General features: G+C 44.2%; 1 protein-coding gene across 1 annotated transcript in view; it reads left to right on the top strand.

Annotated features, from left to right (window-relative positions):
• The window catches only part of DEPTOR (DEP domain containing MTOR interacting protein), a gene marked incomplete at both ends in the record, with an annotated part of 174851 nt that overhangs the window by 74570 nt on the left and 75666 nt on the right, over window positions 1–24615 (top strand). The window contains one exon of the mRNA XM_080693525.1: window positions 14796–14974. Within this exon, the coding sequence (XP_080549651.1) occupies window positions 14796–14974 (179 nt within the window). The remainder of the gene's footprint in view (window positions 1–14795; window positions 14975–24615) is intronic.

The raw sequence follows: 24615 nt of genomic DNA, 5'->3' as shown, positions 1-24615 counted from the left end.
AGCTCCTTAGTGAGGCCCTCTGCAATTTAGTGAGACCCTGTTTCAGAATAAAGTATGAAAAATAGGGCTGGAGGTATATAGCTGAGAGATAATAATGCTCCTGGGTACTCAATTCCCAGTACCGCGAAAAAAAAATCTATAATTTATACATTGGAAATTGGAAAGTAGTTAATTAATGAGCATTGGTGTAAATATTTCGTTAAGAACTAGACATCTAGCCGGGCGTGGTGGCGCATACTTGTAATCACCGCGCTTAGGAGGCTGAGACAGGAAGATCGCTCGTGCAGATTCGAAGCCAGCCTCAGCTGGCTTAAGAGACCCTGTTTCCAAATAAAATATAAAAGAGGTCTGGGAGTGCAGCCTGGAGGTACAAGGCCCCTGGGTTACATCCCCAGTACGACACACACACACACAAAAAAAAAGAATTAGACATCCGGTTAAACATAAACTTAACCTTAATTTAGTTTCTTGATTGGTAATACTTAATAATATTTTCTCAGTTACAAATGTGTAGTGCATTCTCTTTGGGGGAGAACTTGAATAATAGACAACTCTCTTAGGTATAAAAACACAATCATTCATAGACTAACCCCAGAGGTAACACTGTTAGTATGTGAGTGAATGAATTTTTAATTTTTAAAATTAAAAATTTAATTTAAAATTTTTAAAAATTAAAAATATTTTAAAAATATTTTAAAATTAAAAAATTTAAAATATTGTGCATATAAAGTAATTTATCATCATGTGAACACACGATTTTCTTTTAAAGCTGCTAAATATCTTTCTGCCCCGTAGTGCATTGGAACAGCCTCCCTAGATCTTGCACCGCAAACCATTCACATATATTCCCACGTTATATAGGGTCTGCCCTGCTCTTTTGAATTTTTTTCAGTGTACAAGGAGATCACTATCAGCTCACTTCTATTCCTGTATTAGCACCTAAATGTAGCAGTTCCTTCTATTGTATTGCTGCCTTCCCGCTGGGGTAATGTGAAGCTGGGAAATTTGACTCAGATTTGTGCAGGAAAGGTTGAAATCAGCTCCCACGTACAATCAAAATCTACCACAATCTACCACGTGCTTGCAGGGGGCAAGCGTATTAACACTTAACCATTTACGCAGAGCATGGCTTTATGCCACGATTGTACAGTAGCATGTAAAGCTTTTGAGTTTGTTTCATAAAATCTACGATGCTTCACAACATCACCCATACTTTTAATTACTAATTAAAATGGGATTATTTTTCTTGTCCATAAAAATAATACAGATTCCTTTTTCTTTTTTTTGGAAACAGAGTCTTGCTAAATTGCCGAGGCTGGTGAACCTGTGATCCTACTGTCTCAGGCTCCCCAGTACTGAGACTACAGGTGTATGCCTCTATGCCTGGCTTAAAATCTTTATTTTTAAATTTTTATTTATTTGTTTATTTATTTATTTATTTATTTATTATTTTTATTTTTTTGCGGTACTGGGGTTGGAACTCAGGAGCATTCTACATCCAAGCTATACCCCTAAGCCTATTTTTTATTCTTTATTTTGAAACAGGGTCTCACTGAGTTGTGAAGGGCCTCATTAAGGAGTCGTTGAGGCTGTCCTCAAACCACAATTCCCCGGTCTCAGCCTCCCAAATGCTGGAATTACAAGCATGTGCCACCATGCCCAGCTATTTTTTTTATTTTTATTTATTTATGTGTTATTTTTAAAATTTATTTTGTGGTACTGGAGATGTAACCCAGGGGCATTCTACCTTCAACTACACCTCCAACACTATTTTTTATTCTTCATTTTGAAACAAGGTTTCACGGAGTCTCAAAGGGCCTCACTTAGTAGCTGAGGCTGTCCACAAACCACAATCCTCTTGTCTCAGCCTCCTGAATGCTGGGATTACAAATGTGTGCCATTACGTCTGGCTGGAATCTTTATATTCTTTTTTGTGGCACTGCGGATTGCTCCCAGAGGCATTTTACTTCTGAACTAACCTAGCCCAATTTTATTTCTTTTCTCCCTTCCTTTCTCCCTTTCTTTCTTTCTTTCTTTCTTCCTTTCTTTCTTTCTTTCTTTCTTTCTTTCTTTCTTTCTTTCTTTCTTTCTTTCTTTCTTTCTGCAGTACTGAGTACTGGGGTTAGAACCCAGGGACATTCTACTTCTGAGCTATACCCCCAGCCCTGTTTTTTTATTCTTTATTTTGAAACAGCATCTCACTGTGTTACAAAAGACCTCACTATGTAGCTGAGGCTGGCCTTGAACCTGTGATCCTCCTGTCTCAGCCTCCCTGAATGCTGGGATTACAAGTGTGTGTTACAGTGCCCAGCTCTGATTTTATTTCTAATTTGGAAACAGAGTCTCATTAAGTTGTAGAGGGCCTCTCTTAAGTTGTTGAGGCTGGCTGCAAACCTGCAGTCCTTCTCTCTCAGCCTCCCAAGTACTGAGATTACAAGCGTGCGTCACCACACCTGGCTCTTTATTTTAATGCAAAGGAAGAAATTTGATTTTTTTCCCCTAATATTGGCTCCATATATAAAATTTTATAGTATTCATGGTCAACATCAACATCATCATGGCTGAAATTTGTTCAGGGCTTATGATGTACTAGATGCTACAATCAATGTTTTCTATGCATTATCACATTTATGTTGCACCTGTGTCTTTATCCCTATTATGCACATGGGGAAACAGAGTCAAATGGCCAGCAAGTATACAGAATTAAGATTTGTCTGATTTTAGAGCTCATACTTTTAAAGCTAATGTATAGCTTAAAAAAGATATTGCATAAATAGGAGGAGATGAGATAAAACTGGGAATGAATTATGAACGCTGCAATTTTCTTTCAGCTGACTAAAGTGAAACAGTATTTGGTCTGGCGATATAGCTCATTGATAGATTAGTTACCCTGAGTTCTAGCCCTAGTACTGCAAAAACAAAACAAAATAAAACCGCATGGGAGCTCATCTTTAAAGATGGCCCCAGACATTTGCACCCCTTTCTATACGTGCACGTTGCTTGTTCCATGAAGAGCTGACATGTATGTCCCCTCCATTTGAATCTGCGGACATTCTGAGCCTCGACATCAAGTAGGCCTGGTATGGATGATAGATTTTTTTTTTTTGTACAAAAGATTGAATCTGGGTCATTCTACCTCCAAGCAATATCCCCAGCCCCAGATCTTTTTATTTTTTTATTTTGAAATAGGGTCTCCCTGAATTGCCCAGGCTGCCTTCAAACCTTCGATCTTTCTGTCTCAGCATCCCAAGTACTGGGAATATAGGCACGCACCACCACACCTGGTTGGATGATTGATTTTTTTTTTTTTTTTTACCAGATTGCCAGGATAATTCTATAGAGAAAGAACAATATTTTAAACAAATGGTACTGAGACAAGTGGACAGCTGTATGCATAAGAGTGAAGTTGCCTCACCCCTTATGAAAAAAAAATGACAAATAAAATTGTGGAACTAAATGCAAGAGCTAAACCTGTAAAACTATGGAGTGGTTTCTTAGATATGACACCAAATCACAAGTAAAAAAGAAAAAAAGAGGAAAATTGGGCTACATCAAAATTGAAAATATATGCCGCAAGCAAAATCATGAAGAAAGCAAAAAGACAACCCACCAAATGGGAGAATATATTTAGAAGTAATATGTTTTTTTTAGTAGTGGGGGTTGAACCAAGGACATTCTACCTCCATCCTAGATTACCAGCCCTTTTTACTTTTATTTACTTATCTACTTACTTATTTTTTGCAGTACTGGGGATGGAACTCAGAGGCATTCTATCTCTGACCTATTCCATCTCTAGCCCTATTTTTAATTCTTTATTTTGAAACTGGGTCTCACTGAATTGCAAAGGGCCTCACTAAGCAGCTGAGGCTGGCCATGAGCCTCCATCCTCCTGTCTTAGCCTCCCAAATGCTGAGATTACAAGCCTGCGCCATCACGCCCGGCTTTTACTTTTATTTTGAAACAAGATCTTACTAAGTTGCTGAGGCTGGCCTTGAACCTGTGATCTTCCTGCCTCAGCCTCCCAAATACTGGGATTACAGGATGCACCACTGCTCCATTTATATGAACTCTCCAGAAAAGGCAAATTCATAGAGATAGAGCATTGGTGAGTGCTTGCCTAGGCCTCATAGAGATAGAGCATTGGTGAGTGCTTGCCTAGGCCTGAGGAGTTGGGGAAGTGGGGGCTGGCTGTTGATGGGTTTGGGGTGTCCTACTGGGGAGATGAAAAGCCAACGTGGATTGTGGAGATGGTTGTACAATTCATATCTGTGTTAAAACCACTGACTTGTGCGTGTTAAGTGTACAGTGTGAGTTATACTGTAATAAAGCTGGGAGGAGAGGGGAAGCATCTGCTTCCTCTCGCCCAAGCTCTGTATCCCTGTGCGTGAAATCCAGGCAGCCTTCCTGGAGAGAGCAGCTGTATTCAGGCACACTGTGGAGCCACGCAAGAATCCTGGCCACCCTTTGCATGAAATTGCCTGTCACCCCAAGCTGGAGCCGTAACAGAACAGAACCCGGGCATCACCTAGAATACTAAGAAATATGGAAGTGGCGGCTGTTTAAAGCTACCACCTTGGAGGGCCGCCTGTTGTACAGGCAAAGTGATTGGGACAAGTAGTAAGTTCTTGCTTTCACCTGATGTCTACATAGTAATAGTAAAATCAAATCCCAAGGAAGACCAGATCCTAAAAAGAGGAACGAGGATGCAGCCATTGCTCGATTATAAGGGGAAGTGAAATAAGGAAGCGCCGAGGTGGTGCGCTTTAGGTGGCGAGCTGAACCGCTGCCGGCCAGCCTGCCAGCTGCTCTCTTTCCTCAGGTTCCTTTTGGCAGCAGCAGCAGCAGCTAGCCAGCCGCTCAGCTGGAGCTCTGGAGGATGGGCGGGTCTGGTCTCTGGTAAGGAAAAATGACACCAAGTAACCCTGTGTTCTTGTCCTCCCCGCACCCCCAGAGGAAAATCGCTGAGCTGGAAGGGGCAGAGGAGTTTCAAACGCAGCCAAAGGCCAGAAGTCTGTCCTAATGCAGCCTGGCATGGTGCACAGCAAAGCCTAATGTGTCTCTCCTCTCCTCCCCACCTCCTCCTCCTCTCCTCCTCCTCCTCCTCCTCCTCCTCCTCCTCCTCCTCCTCCTCCTCCTCCTCTTCTTCTTCTTCTCTCTCTCTCTCTCTCTCTCTCTCTCTCTCTCTCTCTCTCGCTTGCTCGCTAGAATGGAACTCAGAATTTCAGAAACTCGGCACATGCTTGGCAAGCACTCTACCACACTGAACAACACTCTCTTCTCCCAGAACTTTCTTTATTCATCTCATCTCCAAATAGGCTTATCGTACTAAGCAGGTCATTTTTTTTTAATTAACTATTTAATTTTTTTTTAACTTGGAGTTGAACCCCAGGGCATTCTGCTTCTAAGCTATACCCCCAGCCCTTTTGTTTTGATTCTCAAACATCTTGCTAAGTTGCTGGCAGCCTTACTGAGTTCCTAAGGATGGCCTCGGACCTATGATCCTTCTGTCTCAACCTCCTGAGTAGCTGGGATTATAGAAGTACTTTACCTTGCCTGGGAACAGTGAGGTCATTTTTATTTGTATGTATGTATGTATGTATGTATGTATGTATGTATGTATGTATTTTGATTCTGAGGATTAAAACCAGAGGCATTCTACCTCCAGGCTATACTCCTAGCCCTTTTTATTTATTTATTTATTTATTTATTTATTTATTTATTTATTTTTTTGCGATACTAGGGATGGAACCCAGGGGCATTCTTCCTCTAAAGTATACCCCCAGTCCTACTTTTTATTCTTTATTTTTGAAGCAGGGTCTCACTGAGTTGGAAAGGACCTCCTAAGTAGCTGAGGCTGTCTGTGAGCCAGGATCCTCCTGTCTCGGCCTCCCAAATGCTGGGATTACAATGTGCGACCACGCCTGGCTTTACTTTTTATTTAAAAACAGATTCTCACTAAGTTGTGGAGGCTGGCCTTGAACCTGTGATCCTCCTGTCTCAGTCTTCCAAATACTGGGATTGTAGGCATGTACCACCATGCCTACAATTCTTATTTAACTTTTTTGTTTTCATTGGTACATTATAATTTTATATACTAGTGGGATTTGTTGTTACATATCTGTACATGTATATACAGAACCTGGACAATTTCATTTCCCAGCACCTCCCTTTTCCTTTTCTCCTCCCTCCCCCGGCCCCTTCCTCTCCTCTGCTGGTCTCTCTTCTATTTTCTTGAGCTCTCCCCCTAAAGGCATCAGGTCTAATATACACTTGAATGATACAGAGCGGGGAAGTGCTTAGAAAATGAATTAATTGATTCATTCAGCAAAAATACCTGAGCTACATAGACAGAGGCTCTTACCATCAAAAGAGCAGGTGATTGCCCGAGGGCTCTGAGAGGGGTCTAGAAGTGGTACAAGGTCCAGATTTATAAAGATCGGTTATTTCTCAGAGAAAATAATCCATTTATGATGGCAAAACTAAGGAGGCTATTTTCCCTCTATTTTTACTCTGAAATGCTCTGAGGGCCAAAGAAATGAAGGGAGGTGTTGTTCCTTCTCCGGGCATGTATCTGGATCCTTCCGTTGTCTTTCCCAAGGCCAGTGCAGGTGCCCAGGTCTGGCCTCAGGCGGCCTCATTCTTGCGGTGGACTTCCAGCCCCTCCAGTGTTTATTCATCTTGCCCTCAGTCCTTTCTGAACTGCTTTCTGTGTCTCTGCATGAGAGGTTTGACAGACTTTTGCCACTTTCCGTTGGTAGGAAGATGTCCCAGTGATCTCTTCCTGCAGAACAACTCAGCCTGAAGCTTAGTAGTTTAGACAACAGCATTGTATTCCTTTTGCAGATGCTGTGCATAGACCTGGTGGTTTTCCTACTCCTTCACCTGGGCTCGTTCGTACAGTTGCTGGAGGGTGAACTACAGGGTTGTGGCGGGGGTGCGGGGAGGCCTAGGATGTCTTCCTGGGTTCTCCTCCTGTAGCCTCCTCTCCTCCAGGAGAGAACACCTGCTCCAACCCTTGTTCTTACACCTGCTCTATCCACAGCGGTCTCTGGACGGTGATCCAAGGAAATGAAAACAGACGTAGCTTGGCCTCTTAAGTTGCACCTTAGAAGTCTCCTGACGTCATTTCCACTATATCCTGTTGATCAAAGCAAGTGTCAAGGCTGACCCAAGGTCAAAGGAAGTTGGAACAGACTCAGCCTCTTGGTGGGAGCCACGGAGGAGTCACGCTGGAAAGCCGCCGTGTGGCTGGCTGGCTTCACAGTCACCCACAGAGTCTTCAGGGTCTGTCACTCAGAATGTGTTGTGAATGTAAATGCAGAGGTTGTCCTTCACCTGCTGGTAAAGGGTTGGACAGTACTATGCTAAACAGTTTTTGTGTGTGTGTGTGTGTGTGTGTGTGTGTGTGTGTGTGTGTGGTGCTGGGGATGGAACCCAGAGGCTTTCTACCTTTGGGCTACACTCCCAGACCTATTTTGTATTTTATTTGGAAACAGGGTCTCACTAAGTTGCTGAGAGCCTCACTAAGTAGCTGAGGCTGGCTTCAAACCTGCGTGATCCTCCTGTCTCAGCTTCCCAAGTACTGGGATTACAAGCGTGCGCCACCACACCTGGCCTAAATAGTATTTAAATAATTCTTTTTCTTTTCTTTTTTTCTTTTTTTCTTTTTTTTTTTTTTTTTTTTTGCAGTACCAGGGATTGAACCCAGAGGTATTCTATCTCTGAGCTACACCCCATCCCTATTTCTTATTCTTCATTTTTAAACAGGGTTTCACTGAGTTTCAGAGGGCATCACTAAATAGCTGAGGCTGGTAGGGAACCTGTGATCCTTCTGTCTCAGCCTCCTGAGTACTGGGTTAAATAATTCTTTGTGCTCATCCCAACTCAGCTGTTACTGACCCCAGGAAAGCAGCTTCTTATAAAGGTGAATTAAAATGCAGAAGAGCATTGACTTGGGAAAATAAGAACCATTTTGAGCCGGGCTTGGTGGTGCACGCCTGTAATCCCGGTACCTGGGAGACTGAAGCAGGAGGAGCACAGGTTCAGAGTCAGCCTCAGTAGTTTAGGGAGAACCTCCACAACGTAGTGAGATCCTATTTCAAAATAAAGAATTAAAAATAGGGATAGGGGTGTAGTGCAGAGGTAGAATGCCCCTTGATTCAGTATCCAGTACCACACACACATACACACAAGAGAAGTGTTTAAATGAGTTCTGTTATATGCTGAGTAAGAATTTTTAAATTAATTTTTAATACAATAATAGCCTTTGTAAATTTTCTTAATACGAAAATCTGTGAAGCCAGACATGGTGGTACACACATGTAATCCTCTTACATGGGAGGCTGAGACAGGAGGATTGCAAGTTTAAGACCAACCTTAGCAATTTAGTGAGACTCTCTGTAACCTAGTGAGAACTTGTTTCAAAATAGAAAGGGCTTAGGGGTATAGCTCAGAGTTAGAATGTTCCTGAATTTAATTCCTGAATTTAATACCAAAACAGAAAAAAAAAAAACCCAAAATGTATAAGTCTGGCATAATTTTTCATGCCTGTAATCCCAGTACTTGGAAGGCTGAGACAGGAAGCTCACAGGTTTAAGACTAGCTTCAGTCACTTAGACAGACCCTCAGCTATTTAGCAAGACCCTGTTTTCAAATCAAAAAATAAGATAGGACTGGGAGTATAGCTTGGAGGTGGGATACCCACAGTTCAATTTCCATCATACAAAACAAAAAAATATATTCTCAGATTTTTGGTCCCTCTCCCCAATATTGTTTTTATGGTAGTAGCAACCCAGTAATAGAAATCAAGAAGGTATTATTTTCCTTATTTAGTATGACTTTGGAGAACCCTGAAACAGTGAGAAATTAATACGATAAGTTTGTGGCAGGCTGCATTTGGGTCCCAGGGGTCTTACTTCCTCATCCAGTGCCCTCCCTCGGCTTACAAACAGCAGAACTCTGAGGATTTGGGGAAGAGGGGATGGGGTTTAAGAGTATCTTCATTTTTACCAGTTCACAGCCATCAGGTACAAATCAGTCATACCCTCACATAGTCACAGTGATTACCAATGCTTGGTATACCCATTGCCTTTGTATTATAAAATCATTTTATGCAAACTCACAAAAATCCTTACAGTAGCTGTGTGCAGACACCATTATACTATTGAGAAAAAGGAGGCTGAAAAAAAAAAAAAAGAAAGATAGCTTACCTGATATCTCAAAGCTGCTAGGTGACCCCCAGGCAAAAACATAGATCAAATTCCTGGACCAGTGATTTTTCTATAGCATGGATGGGTTCTAAGACAGAAAGCATTGGAAATGAACACCATGTGGCACTTAGGTACTCTGGTTTAGCTACCCAAGATGAAATGATTTATGAGTGCCTTCGTCCACTTTTCCATCACTGAGACCAAAATATCTGACATAAACAACACAGAAGAGGAAAAAAGTATTTGGCTCATGATTTCAGCGGTATTGTCCATAGTTAGCTGAATCCAAGGCAAACTTCATGGCAGCACAGTATGATGGGAGAAAGCTGAGCTCAAGACAATAAAACGAGAAGAGGGGAGGGAGGGACAGGAGAGGGAGAAAGGGGGAGAGACACAGAGAGAGAGAGACAAAGACAGAGAGAGGTTGAAAGACAGATACCAGGAACAGATAGAGTCCCCAAGCCAAACCCCCAGTAACCTACCTCCTTTTAGCTGCACCCCACCTACTCAAGTTTCTACCTGGTAAGTCTGTTCAAATAATTTAGTGAGCTTAACCTACTGATGAGATTAGAGCCCCAATTCAATTACTTTACCTCTGAATATTGTTGCATTTGGGAGGTGTTTTCAACACATGAGCCTTCTGGTGGGCATCAGAAACCCCAAGCCTCTCAGTGAACAGCATACAGGGCACCTTCTGTAATCCTAGTGCATGGGAGGCTGAGACAGGAGGATTACAAGTTTAAGACCACATGACCTGGAGCACAGTCCCTTCCCCTCGCAGTGATGCTCTCATTCCGTTTTTCTCATCTGGATGAAAACTGCATTTCTTACATGGATGAAGAAGGAGCTAGACAATGAACTTCAGGATTGTTTTCCTGCCTGAGGTTCGACTCCCAGTACCAAAATAAATATATAAGTAAACAGAATTATTCAGTTTGTGTTTGATATTATTGTTGGTTTGAAAGCAAAGGAAGCTTTGGGAAAGAGCCCAGTTTTTACCCGGAAGACAGAAACTTACCAGGAAATAGCTTGGCAAAGGAAGGTGATGCAGTGACCTTAGCATTTTACAAGGTGCTGTTTTCCATTTCATAAACTTGACAAACAAATGGGGACCCTGCCTTCTTTAGGCTTACAATAGAGTCTAGGAGGTAATCTGAAAAAATCTCAGAAAATGGGCGGGAAACAATGAGATGGTTCTAGTAGAGACTTGAGCATACCTGAAGTGTAAGAGATGAGGAGTTAAGTAAGTGTGGGAAGCAGAGGGGTGGTGAGAAGTGGGAGAGAACATTCCAGCTGTGCCGATGACATTTAAAGGCCCTGTGGTAGATGAGACAATGAATGTATGAGGGACTGAAAGGTCAGTGTCTCTGGAGCACACAGTGTAAGAGGTGAGGGTGATTTTAACGGGACAAAGGGCAGGATTATGTGTGCATTGTAGGCCATGCAGAGGACTTTGGTCTTTATCCTGAAAGCAAATGAGAATCCACTGATATGTATTTTCAAGAGTGGCAGGACACTGCCAGATTTGAATTTAATTTAGCTGGATGTGTTGGTATATGCCTATAATCTCAGTACTTGGAAGGCTGAGAAAGGTGGATCACAGGTTTGAGGGTAGCCTCAGCAACTTTAGGGAGGCCCTCTGCAACTTTCTGAGACACTGTTTAAAAAGATAATAATAAAATAGGGCCGGGGTATATCTCAGATGTAGAATGCCCCTGGGTTCCATCCCCAGTACCAAAACAAACAAACAAAAAAAGATAATTTAATTTGCATTTCAGGATTTAGGCCCTTGAGGCTGGGTGGAGAACACCTGTGGATACATAGCATGGTCCAACTGAGAACACACCGTCCTTCTCTAGGCTAAAGAAGAAGGTATTTTAGATGAAGGCGGTACTGGAGAGGAGAAGTTCTGGGCCTACCTACGTGAGAGAGATGTAGGAAGTCTGATGGACTGGGCGGCGGATGGCGATGATGAGGCATGGAGGTGTTTTCTGGCTGGATAGTGAAGCATTTAGGAGCCCGGTTACCCAGGTGGGAGGAAAGACGTAAGCGCCTTTACTGGTTTTGAGGAGACGTCTACGATGTTTGATTGGATGCAAAGGACTGGAGTTGAGAGTGTAGGCCTGGCCTGGGGGTATAAATTGGAGAAACCTTGGGGCATGGATGATAATTGAATTTATAAGGGTGGAGAAGCTCGCCTGAGAGACTATGGAGTGAGAAGAGAGCCTTTTGGGGACTGTATTGCAAATGATTCCAGCCTTTGAGGTTCAGGGAGATGAGGAGGAACCAAGAGGAAGGTAGCTGAGAACTAGGTGGGAGTAGAGGACAGGAGGGAAAGGGTAGCAGCGATGTCCCTCTAGCTCAGGACAGTAGTCAACAGCATCGTATGTGTGTGTGTGTGTGTGTGTGTGTGTGTGTGTGTGTGTGTGTGTGTGTTACTGGGAACTAAGACCAGGGGCATTCTACCTGTGGGCTAGATCACAAGCCCTATTTTATTTTATTTTACTTTATATTTTGAAACAGGATCTCCCTAGGTTGCTAAGAGTCTTGCTAAATTGCTGAGGCTGTCCTCCAATCTGCAATCCTCCTGTCTCAGTCTCCCAAGTACTGGGATTACAGGCCTGTGCCACCACACCTGGTAACATCTGGTGGTATTAGTGTCCACAAGGAAGACCTAAATTTATGTCATATTGTGTGATTTATGCATGCATAGGAGAATGCTCCTGGCCCCAGTGGGACCTACCCTGAAGATGTGAGGACTGAATCTAGAAGAGTTGAGTAGTGTTTGGGAAGGTAGGCATGAGAAGCAAGCTACGTAAATATAGGAAGATTGTCAAGGAGTGACTTAGATTGTATTAGTCAGTGCAGGCTGCTGTAACAGGAATACCATAGTTTGGGAAGTTCATGATCAAGCTGCCAGCAGATCCAGTGTCTGGTGACGGCCTGCTGGCTGGTTTGCAGATGTCTGCCTTGGTTTGCAGATGTCTGCCTTATTGCTGTGTCCTCCCATGGATCCAGAAGAGAGAGAAGCATGCTCTCTGGCATCTCTTCTTACTAGGGCACCAATTCCATCATGAGGGCTCCAGCCTCATAAACTACTTCCCAAAGGCCCATCTCCAAATGGCATCACATTAGGGACTGTTCAGCATGTAGAAAAAATTGGGGAGGCCACATTAAGTTTACAGCAGAAGTCTTCCAAATAGTGCAATGGGAAATGGATAATGTATTTAGGAAAGAAATGCTGGCCTTTTTAGAAAGGTGAGGTGTAGCTACTTTATTCTATCTTTAAAAATTTCAAGGTAGCAGCTGGGCGTGTGGGTGCGTGCTTGTAATCCCAGCATTTGGGAGGCTGAGACCTGGAAGATCGCGGTTCGTGGACAGCCTCAGCTACTTAGTGAGGCCCTCTGCAACTCAGTGAGACCTGGTTTCAAAATAAAGAATAAAAAAATAGGGCAGGGGGTATAGCTCGGAGGTCAAATACCCTTGGGCTCCATCCCCAGACCCACACACACAAAAAAAATATCAAGGTAGCTATCTTTTTTTTTTTTTTTTCTGGCAGGACTAAGGATTGAACCCAGATGTATTATACCTCTGAGATATACTCCAGCCCCCTTTTTATTTATTTATTTATTTATTTATTTTTCTGACGCATTCTTTTTAATAGCTACAAAGTGTTCCAAATAAACACTGAAAACCACACTTACTTAAAAAGGGTATGAGCTTGCCAGCTTCCCTAGGTCCTATTTATTTTATTTTATTTTATTTTATTATTGGTGCATTGTAATCATACATCACATTGAAATACAAGACTTGAGAGGATATACAAGCACGTATCATTCAATTAGCCCTCATTCAGTCCTCATCCCATTCCCCCCTCTATCCCATGCTTGATTGGTGATTATCTTTGATACATTTGTTTACGTACCTCCTGAGTTTTAAAGAGGTTCCATCCTCCCCCATCCCATCCCCTCTGATTGATCACCTTACTTGCTTCGCTATAGGGTCCTTTTCATATCTCGACCTCCTCCTGTTACCCCTTTCCTCCTAGTTTTTGCTAATTAGGGGAAGCATTTGGTTTTTATTTTCTGTGATATTTCTCTGTGCATGCCGCATTGCAAGTTCCGATCCCACTCTTGATGGCCCTAGTAGTGGACTGGCCACCCAGACACTCTTATCCTGACCTCGCTGGCTCCAGCACCGGCCTTGCCTAATGGGAGGCCCTGATTCTGGCCTCGCTGGCGCCCGCAAAGGCCTAATCCCTTGGCTGGCTCCAATCCCAGCCTCAGAGGCCCCAGCACCGGATTTGCCTCAAGGCAGGCTCCGATCTCAGCCTTGCTGACCCTGGCACTGGCCTAACCCCTTGGCAGGCTCCTATCCTGGCCTCGGAGGCCCCAGCACTAGCCTTGCCTCATGGCAGGCTCTGATCCCAGCCTTGCTGGCCCTGACACCGGCATTACCCTTCAGCGGGCTCCAATCCAGGCCTTGGAGGCCCCAGCACTGGCCTTGCCTCACGGCAGGCTCCAATCCCGGCCTTGCTGACCCCGGCACCGGCCTAACCCCTTGGCAGGCTCTGATCCCTGCCTCGGAGGCCCCAGCACTGGCCTTGCCTCATGGCAGGCTCCGATCCCAGCCTCACTGGCCCCGGCACCCGCCTAATTCCTTGGCTGGCTCCAATCCCGGCCTCAGAGGCCCCAGCACCGGCCTTGCCTCAAGGCAGGCTCCGATCCCGGCCTTGCTGACCCTGGCACTGGCCTAACCCCTCGGCAGGCTCCTATCCTGGCCTCAGAGGCCCTAGCACCGGCCTTGCCTCACGGCAGGCTCCGATCCTGGCCTTGCTGACCCCGGCACCGGCCTAACCCCTTGGCAGGCTCTGATCCCTGCCTCGGAGGCCCCAGCACTGGCCTTGCCTCAAGGCAGGCTTCGATCCCGGCCTCTCTGGCCCCGGCACTGGCCTAACCCCTCGGCAGGCTCCGATCCTGGCCTCAGAGGCCTCAGTAGCAGCCTTGCCTCACGGCAGGCTCCGATCCTGGCCTTGCTGAACCCGGCACCAGCCTAACCCCTCGACAGGCTCCAATCCCAGCCTTGGAGGCCCCATCACCTGCCTTGCCTCACGGCAGGCTCCGATCCTGGCCTTGCTGGCCCCGGCACCAGCCTAAACCCTCAGCAGGCTCCGATCCTGCCCAGCCCCCTTTTTAAATTTCTTGTTTTGGAAACTGGGACTCACTAGGTTTCTGACAGTTTCTATAAGTTGCTGAGACTGATTTCGAATACTCCTGTCTCAACCTCCCAAGTGCTGGGATGCCAGGTGTGTGCTCTCATACCTAACTTCAAGATGGCGATCTTGAATGCCATCTATGAATGATACATCTTTAGATTGTGTTTCCAGTTGCTTTTCAAATTATCAGGAGAAAATGCATGATGTTCTGATAGAATTTACATTTGCAGCAGCACTCGACAGCCACATCTGCCTGTCTGATAACTCTGCTGTGTTACTTCACAGAAGCCTATGATTTAAGATTTCAAATGAGCTGCTTTCCTTTTGTGTAGGTTTGCTTTATTTCTCTTTCTGCCTTTTTCTCCTCCCAGGCTGATGAGCCCTGAAAACACCCTCCTGCAGCCCAGGGAAGAGGAAGGGGTGAAGTATGAGCGCACTTTCATGGCATCCGAGTTCCTGGATTGGCTGGTCCAGGAAGGTGAGGCCACCACAAGGAAAGAGGCAGAACAGCTTTGCCACCGGCTCATGGAGCATGGCATCATACAGCATGGTGAGTGTATTGGTCAGCGTCTGCTGGGTAACAAACAACCCCATGATCTTGTGAGTTACAACAAGCACTTATTTTTCACTTCTGGGCCTAGAAATCAGCTGCACTCCTGCTTGGGTGCAACTTGGCCTTCAGGCTTCTTCTTTGATATGATATAACTTTACAATTCCATAGCCAACTGGCTAAAGCAAGTCATGTAGTCAAGTCCAGCCTCCTGTCCTTGGGAAATAGATAACTTGAGAGGGAAGAATGAAAATTTTCTGAACCATGATGGAAACTGCCACAGTGAAGAGTTAATCCAAACGACTTGAGGAAGCTTTCACTTTCTTTACCAGGCTGTCATAATGACACAATAGAATCTATTAGTTGAGAACTGTTTAGTTATCTTTTGCTGCATAACAAAGCCTAAAATTTAATGCATAACACATTACCCCCAAACTTTAAGGTGTAATACAACAAATGTTTATTATCCCAGGTGGTTTCTAGGGGTTAGGAATTTGGGAGCGGCTCAGCTTGGTGGTTTTGGCTTGAGCTGTTACAGAGGTTGTAGACAAGATGCCGGCGGGGGCTTTGGCGTCTGAAGACTGGATAGGCTGGAGGATTCACTTCCTCGGTGGCACACTTGTTACCTAAAGTTGGTTGTGGCTCTTGGCCGGAGGCTTCTGCCCTTTGCTGCATGGCCCCCTTCAGCAGGCTGCTTGAGAATCTTCATGACACGACAGCCCGGCTTCCTGAAGAGGGAGTGATCCAAGATCGTGTGAGACAGGAGCCACAGTGTTTTTCTGTTGGTTTGTTTTTTCCTAATTGAGCCTTGGTAGTCGCACGCTGTCATTTCCTTGGCAATCGGTTGGTTCCATGGCCAGCTCTGTTCAGTGCAAGAGAGGACTAACCACCGGAGCATGAATACCAGGAGCTGGGATCACTGCGCTGTCTTAGAGGTCAGCTGTCACTAGAACATGGTCTCTGGAATCCTGGCTCCAACATTTACAATTGTGGACTTTATTCTTTGGGATAATCTCAGCATGATTGCAGGAATAAGTGGTGCAGATCTAAAGCACTTGGTTCAGTGGCCCTTAGTAAGTGCTCAATCAACTCATTAATGTGGTTGCCAGGTGTAGGCTTGGGATGGTGAGGAGGGCTGGGAACCAGGTGGGCATCTAGCTCTGGTTTTGTTTATTTATTTATTTATTTTTTATTTATTTCGGTGGTACTGAGGATGGAACCCAGGGGCTTTCTACCTTGGGGCTACACTCCCAAACCTATTTTATATTTTATTTGGAAACAGGGTCTCACTAAGTTGCTGAGAGCCTCACTCAGTAGCTGAGGCTGGCTTCAAACCTGTGCGATCCTCCTGTCTCAGCCTCCCAAGCGTGGGGATTACAAGCGTGCGCCACCATGCCCAGCTTAGCTCTGGTTTTAATACGAAAGATGATCCTTGAGTTGTTCTTTTTGAGCCCCGTTCCCTACCACTGCTCCTATCCAGGTCCAGGATTTTTATTCCAAGGTTATACGGATAATAATAGTGGGATTATAGGGATTAAAGGAACTAGAAACTCTTTGGAGCAATTTTACAAGCTTTAGGTTACAACTCTGTAGTGGCTCATGAGATATATTTAAGAGAATAATTTCTTACATTCAGAGCACAGAATATAAACTGGGTGCCTAAAATCCCAAATCCCAATACCTGAGAGGCTGAAACAGGAGGATTGCAGGTTTAAGGTCAGTTTCAGCAACTTAACAAGACTCTTTTTCTAAATAAATAAATAAATAGATATATAGATAGATAGATAAATGAAACAAAGAACTCTGAGTAAAATAGACTAGGTTCTTACCAATGAATGTATGGTCTGTGACCTTAAATAGCTTATAGTCTTGCCAGGACTATAAGAAGATTATAGAAGCAATTAGCAATAAAACAAGTATGTATTTTGTTCATTTGTTTATTGATTTTATACTATATGCCAGGTACTGTTCTCAGCATTTTACCCTTATTAACGTATTAAAGATGATTAGGCAGGCATTTAAAAAAATCTTTTATTTCATTGGGGTAAGACTACTTGCTATGAGATCTATCTCATAACAATTCTTTTTTTTTTTTTTTTTTTTTGTGGTACTGGGGATGGAACCCAGGGGCATTCTACCTCCGAGCTACACCCCCAGCCCTATATTTTACTCTTTATTTGGAAACAGGATCTCACTGAGTTGCTGAGAGGCTCAGTAAGTAGCCGAGGCTGGCTTCAAACCTACGCAATCCTGTCTCAGCCTCCCAAGTACTGGGATTCCAAGTATACGCCACCACACCCGGCTCCTCATACCAATTTTCAAGTGTACAGTGCAGTATTAACTATAAGACAAGCACTCTTATTATCTCCACATTATAGAATGGGGAATGAAATCACTACAACAGGCTAAAGAATTTGACTGAGACCACTCATGTGGTAATACCCAATGCCCAGCTGGATTTTACCGCCAGCACGTATGAACTTGGAGTTAGTTGGAGTGACTGGGGTTTTCCCTAGCGAACAAAGGTATGTTGGGTTAAAAATGATTTTGTTATCTTTGCTCTTGACACAAAAAGCCAGGTGATACCAGGTTATATGGGAAAACTAGTCTCTTATACTCTGATCTACTGACTCATACTGCACAGAAGAGAAGACAGGATGCCAGGAATTGTTTTCAAATGACTTACAATGAATGACTAATGACACCTCAGCCACAATGTAACTTGATAGTACTATACACAGAAGTGCCATAAAGATGCAGTGTAAGAGAAAATGAAGACATTATTGCTAGCAAATCTTAATCACAGTAGTATACTTTACCTGATTTTAGGAGAACTGAGATGTGTGTGTGTGTGTGTGTGTGTGTGTGTGTGTGTGTGTGAGAGAGAGAGAGAGAGAGAGAAAGAGAGAGAGAGAGAGAGAGAGAGAGAGAGAGAGAGAGAGAGAGAGAGAGGTATCTTGGGGATGGATCCCCAGGGCATTCTTCCTCTGATCAACACGCCCAGGCCTATTTTTTATTCTTTATTTTTTTATTCTTTATTTTATTTTTTTTGTTGGTACTGGGGTTCCAGGAAACCCTTCTACATCTGGGCTACATTCCCAGACCTATTTTTATTTGGAAAAAGAGTCTCTTAAGCCAGCGCGGCTGGCTTCGAACCTGCGCGATCCTCCTGTCTCCGCCTCCCAAGCGCGGGGATTACAAGCGTGCGCCACCACGCCAGACTTTATTCTTTATTTTGACACAAGGTGTCACTAAGTTGCAGGGGGCCTCACTAAGTAGCTGAGGCTGTCCACAAACGTGTGTTCCTCCTGTCTCAGCCTCCCAAGTACTGGGATTACAAGTGTGCACCACCATCACCACCATGCCCAGCTGAGCACTAACAGCTGGTTTTTCCAAGGGACCTCCAGTTTCCCAGCCCAGCAATTCATTGCTAGGGCACTAACTGGGGGTTGTGGAGATGTAGCCACCATATCTGTGCCTGTTAGGGTTTGTGATAAACACCAGTTAGTGTCTTAAACTGAACTCTGAATTGTCTGGCTAATAATTAATTTCAGATGTTAAACATTAAGGAAGGCTAGCTTTTAGGCTTTGACCAGAAGTTTCTAGATAAAAGTTCTACCTGAGATTGAGAGCGCTTGGTATAAAACTCTGGCCCACTTATGAATCTCTTAACCAGCTTACCCGGTGAATGCTGAATGACGCTTTATCAAGGCAGAACTTGTTAGATGATTATTTTCATTTATATTATGTATAGATATATATCCGGGGAAGTATATGGACATATTTATACAAATGCAAATATGTTGACATTTTGTGTATAGTTATGTAGCTTTTTAATTTATTTCTATTTGCCACATACCAGGCACTGGGATGCTTTATTTTTGGGTAGCTAATACGCATTTGCTTCAAACATATGATTTATATATCGTGTAAGTAATCTTTTAAATCTTCACACCACTTCTGTGACATTGGTATTATTTTTGTTGTTGGTAACAGGGCCTGAACTCAGATTATAACTTCAAATTATACCCTCACCCCTGTTTTATTTTATTTTTTTATTTCAAAACAGGGTCTAACATGCCAAGGCACTCCCTAAGTGGCCGAGCTGGCCTTGAACCTGCAATCCTCCTGCCTCAACCTCCCAAGTACTGGATTACAGGTGTGTGCCACCACACCCAGCCTGGTATTATTATTATAGTTTTACTGTGAAGAAATCTGAGATTCAGAGCCTCAAGATATTTTCCTAGGTTCCGCTGCTTACCAGCAGCTTTTAGGCATCATGCCTTGGAGAGAAGCTCGTTGTACAGGGTGTGGTGGTGCAGCCTGTCACCCTAGTACCTGAGAGACTGAGACAGGAGCATCTTCGTTCTGAGGCCAGCTTCAGCAGTCTAGGGAGGACCTCAGCAACCTAGCAAGATTCCGTTTCAAAATGAAAAATAAAATGGTGCTGGGGGTGTGGCTCAGAGCTGAAACGCCCCTGGGTTCACCTGGGTTCTGTGCAGTGGGTGTGGCTCCGGCACAACTCTGTCTGCGTCTCTTTACTTTCCCATTCCTTGGATGCTTAACCTGTGATCCTCCTGTCTCAGCCTCCCAAGCACTGGGGTTATGGGTGTGCACCACCACACCAGGTAAATGTCTACATTTATGAAATTAGAATCCTATTATATGCCTTTGTCCCCCCCCCCCCAAGGTCCTTTGAGCACACACAGACTCAGGGAACTAGTAAAAGGACACTCTGTATAGTTGTACCCATCACTGAGGTTATGATGGAAAAAGGACACACGGTCGAATTGGTAAGAGAAAAAAATCCATCAGAGGGAGTCTGGGGCATCCAGGCACAGGCTTCCTATCTGGCCGCACAGAGCCGGCTCCGTTCTCCTGTAGGGAGGTGCGGTAGTGCATGCGTGCTTGGTATCTCTGTCCAGGGAAGCCTGGTTGACACTCAGAAGCCAAGGGGTTTATGGGAGTCGCTTCTTTGGTACTCTCCCTCTCTTTGGCCAGCCATGGCTACCAGCATACCAGAGTCTCAGAAGGAAAGCAGGTGTTCTCCATAAATCACCCTGTTGTGCAAACAGGCGGGGTGGAGGGGCAGTTACAGCACAATTTAGTGCCGCAGGTGGGCAGAGTGGCCTTACCAGTTGGCGACTTAGGGAACCTTCTGAAAGCCCGCTTCTCAGACGCTGCAGCCCCACAGCAAGCAGGCCCTCTGTATCGAGGATGCTCTGCTGTTTTCCTGCATGAAGCTGTGAGAACCAAAGGATAGTACTAGCAGGAGGTTTTAGCACAGGGGCTAACGACGGCCTGTGACTGCATGTGACCTGATTAACTCTGAATCATAGTTAACATTTCTAGAGCTTCTACTGTGTGCCGGCAACAGTTCTAGCCGCCTGCTCCCATACTCGTTTCTTCCTCTCCATCACTCTGGGTTAGGGATGATAATCATTCTCATTTTGAGAGGAGCCCTATTTTATTCATTTATCTATTTAGTTTTGTATTATTTAAGCTTTTTTTTAAGGGCATGCTTTTTTTAAAATTGGTGCACTGTAGTATCACATTATAATGTGGATCATGTTGACAGTGGCATACATTCACACAGTGCTTGGTGCCCCCCTTCCCCATTTCCCTCCCTCCCGATACTGATTTTCCAGGTTAGCAATGATATATTCACATCACATAGGCATATGTAGCTTTTCCATTAATGAACCTCAGCCTTCTTCCTCCTCTACCCTTCCTTCCTGGGTTCGCTGAGGTTTCCCCTCCATCATCTGGAGTCCTTCTGGTGTCCCTAATACTCCCTAGCTCGAGCAATAACAAATAACATTTTTCTAATAACAAATAATATTTGTTATTAGAAAAAACATATGTCCCTTCTCTTTCTGTGCTTGGCTGATCTCACTTAACATAATGTTCTCCAGGTCTTTCCATCTTCTTGCGAATGACATGATTTTGTTCTTTATGGCTGAGTAGAATTCCATTGTGTGTATGTCCCATAATTTTGCAATCCATTCATCTGTTGATGAAGACCTAGGTTGGTTCCATATTTTGGCTATCGTGAATTATGCTGCTATTAACATGAGTTTGCATATGTTACTGTAGATCTCTGATTTCACCCCCTTTGGAAAGATATCCAGGAGTGGTATAGCCAGATCGTATGGTGGACATCTATTTAATTTTGAAACAGGGTCTCATTGATTTGCTCAGGGTCTCACTAAGTAGCTAAGACTGGCTTCAAATCTGAGATCCTCCTGTCTGGACCTCCCAAGTCCTGGGATTACAGGCGTGCGCCCCCATGCCCAGCTTCTCAACTTTTATTGTATCTGTTCACACAGCCTGGCAGATGTTGCAACTACAAATAAATTGGTCTCCCATAAAATTCACAGGATTGCCTTTCTGCAGGGACTAAGTACCTTGAGATTCCTGTGTGACCTTGGCTAATGGGCTGATTATGCACGGCTTTTCTCATATTAGATATCTTCCCCCTGCTGCCTTCGCTGCCACCCAACTTCTTGGCCTTAAACGCAGGGTGATGGAAATCAGATAATCATGTGGGAAAATTGCTCGCAGCTGCAGCAGCTGACCCTGGGTGACCAGTCTCCTGCTGCCGGGTCGTGGCGTATGATTTTCTCTTTTAGTGCTTTCGTTAGAGCGCTTCGACAATTTCAACACTTTTTAAAAACTCTCATTTTTTTATTTTGTTGTATTTATTTATCTTATTTATTTTTGCAGTACTGGGGATGAAACCCAGGGATTTTCGACCTCTGAGCTACACCTGCCCAACCAGCCCTAGTTTTTTTATTATTTTTTTTTATTTTGAAACAAGGTCTCACTGAGTTGCAAAGGGCCCCACGAAATAGCTGAGGCTGCCTGTGAACGGTGATCCTCCTGTCTTAGACTTGCGAATGCTGGGATTACATGCATGTGCCACCACACCTGGCTTTATTTTGTTTTAAAGATATATTTAGATAACATCTTATAATGCACAAAGCAGTTTTATGTATATTAGCTTTTTTATCATCCCCGCTGCCCAAGAATAGCTACCTCATCCCCTAGTGGATGAAGGTAGGTTTGACATTTGTTCTAAGAGTCAAAAAGAGAATTTGGGAGGCTAGTTGCCAGCACCAGACAGGAATTCATGGCATCTGACAGAGTTCAGCTTACAGCTGAAAGGGGGGGGGGGGGAGAAGGAAGGAAAGGATAAAGAGGGAAGGAGGGAAGAGGGAGAAAGGGCAAATGAAGAAGCTGGGGTGGATTAAAAGTTTAAAGGAGAGGCCAGGCGTGGTGGCACATGCTTGTAATCCCTGTACTGGGGAGACTGAGACAGGAGGATCGTTTAGATTCAAGCCAGACTCAGCTACTTAGTAAGGATCTCAGCAACGTAGTGAGACTCTATATCCAAAAAAATATAAAAGTAGGTCTGGGAGTATAGCCCAGAGGTAGACAGTCCCTGGGTTCCATCCCCTGTACCACCAAAAACAAAAACAAAAACAAAAACAAACAACAAAAACAAAAAAAAAAAACAAAGTTAAAAAGTTAAAGGGAAGATTGTTCAGGGAAAGAAAAATAATTTTCTCTCTACTCTTCATGAGTTCTTTCTTTTTTTTTTAATACTAAAAGTTGAACCCAGATGCAGTCTACTCCAAACTATAGCCCCAACCTCATATTTTACTTAAAAAATAAAATTGAAACAAGGTCTTACTAAATTGCTAAGAGTTGCCCTAAGTTGCTGAGGCCGGCCTTGAACTTATACTCTGGTCTCAGTTTCCTAAATTCTAGGACTTCAGGTATGCACCACCATGCCTGGCCTTTGATGAGTTCCTAACTGCACCCCGGTAACAAAAGAAAGATTAACAAGGGCAAAAGTGGCAGAAGTTTTATTAACACGCCTGGTTCTAGTATACATGGGAAATAACTAAGACACATGGATACATCTCTCAAGTCTATCTCAAAGAGGTGGTTAAATTTTTTTTTTTTTTTTTTGGTGGTACTGGGGTTCCTGGAAGCCCTTCTACCTCCAGGCTACACTCCCAGACCTATTTTATATATTTAAATTTGGAAACAGGGTCTCTTAAGCCAGCAAGGCTGGCTCTGAACCAGCGTGATCCTCCTGTCTACTCCTCCCAAGCGCAGGGATTACAAGCGTGCGCCATCAAGCCCGGCTCAAAGGGGTGGTTTAAGCTTTGGGCTTAAATGCCATCCTCCTCTGAAACAAAGAAAAAATGGTGGGGAACACCTGGCTAAAACAAAAAAGCCAAGAAAAACATTTGAAACAAAGGCAAGGTCTGTGATGCATATTTGAATCTAGTTTGCCTTTGGATAAAAGTTTCTGGTGATTTGGTCATCCTTCCCTTCCCTGTGCAGAGAGGGAGATGCACAAAGCCCTCTATAGATGTAAATTTCTCTTAGAATAGGACAACTTTTCAGAGCTACTGCTGTGTCTGCAGTTCCTCAAAATAATCAGCTTGAAATAACCCTCTGCCAGAGAAGCACATTTTGAGGTGAGATGTCATCTCCTACTGTCGTATTTTGGAGTGACGTGTCCTGGGCGTCACCAGTTGCAACTTGCCTGAGACTGTATGGCATGAAAGAAAAACTATTCTGACACCTGTTAAAATAATTTAAAAAAACATTTTGCAAGACTCTTGCAAGAGTGGTATTGCAATAGGAGAGAAAGATAACTCTGAATATAAGGACAAGCCAAGATTTATAGCCAGGGAGCATGACAACAGGGTCAGTGGATAGAAAGTCACTGAGGGCAGGGGATTATTTCTAAACTGACCTTCCAGGTTTCTTGGTACAGGCAGGCTATGGATGCATACATCAAAGCTAGAGAAGGAGGAACTAGATCAGATATTAAGGACAGTCGGCTATCAAGGGTGGACTGTGGGGCAAAAAGTCCAGGTCCTCTCCTTTAAGGCTGGATCCTCTCCTTTAAGGCTGGATCCTCTCTTTTAAGGCTGAATATTCTCCTTTAAGGCTAGATCCTCTCCTTTAAGGCTGGGATCCTCTCCTTTAAGGCTAGATCTTCTCCTTTAAGGCTGGGATCCTCTCCTTTAAGGCTGGGATCCTCTCCTTTAAGGTTGGGATCCTCTCCTTTAAGGCTGGATCCTCTCCTTTAAGGCTGGGATCCTCTCCTTTAAGGCTGGATCCTCTCCTTTAAGCAGTGAATTGTTTTCATTCCTTTCACGTGTTTCTTTTTTCTGCCTCTGTCCCTAGTGTCAATCTTGGGTTTGGCTCCTGTAGGCCCCTCCCACAGGGGGGAGGCTGCGGGCATTGGGCAGGGATTTCTGTAGGGTGCCAGGCTCTCTTTGGGGCGAGCAGTTATAATAGTTATTCTCACAGCAGCCACGCCAGCCTTGCAAATCTTCTCTCTCTCTCTCTCTCTCTCTCTCTCTCTCTCTCTCTCCCTCCCTCCCTCCCTCCCTCTCTCTCTCTCTCTCTCTCTCTCTTGGGTCTGCCTCTAGAACTTCTCCCTCTAGCCTCCGTGGCTCTTGATTCCGAGCTTCTCACTTTATTGCACCTTCTCTTAGCTGGTGCTCCCACCTCAGCGCATCTGGGCTGCCTTCTCTGGGCCCGTAGTTCTTTGGGAAAACTTCTGACTTTACCTCCCTCCAGCCAGGAGTGGATCAATGTGCTCAAGAATG

This window comes from Muscardinus avellanarius, assembly GCF_963383645.1.
Source record: "Muscardinus avellanarius genome assembly, chromosome: 4".
Classification (NCBI taxonomy): Eukaryota; Metazoa; Chordata; class Mammalia; order Rodentia; family Gliridae; genus Muscardinus; species Muscardinus avellanarius.
Note: the sequence above shows the minus strand (reverse complement) of the source record. Positions and strands in the feature narration are given on the sequence as shown.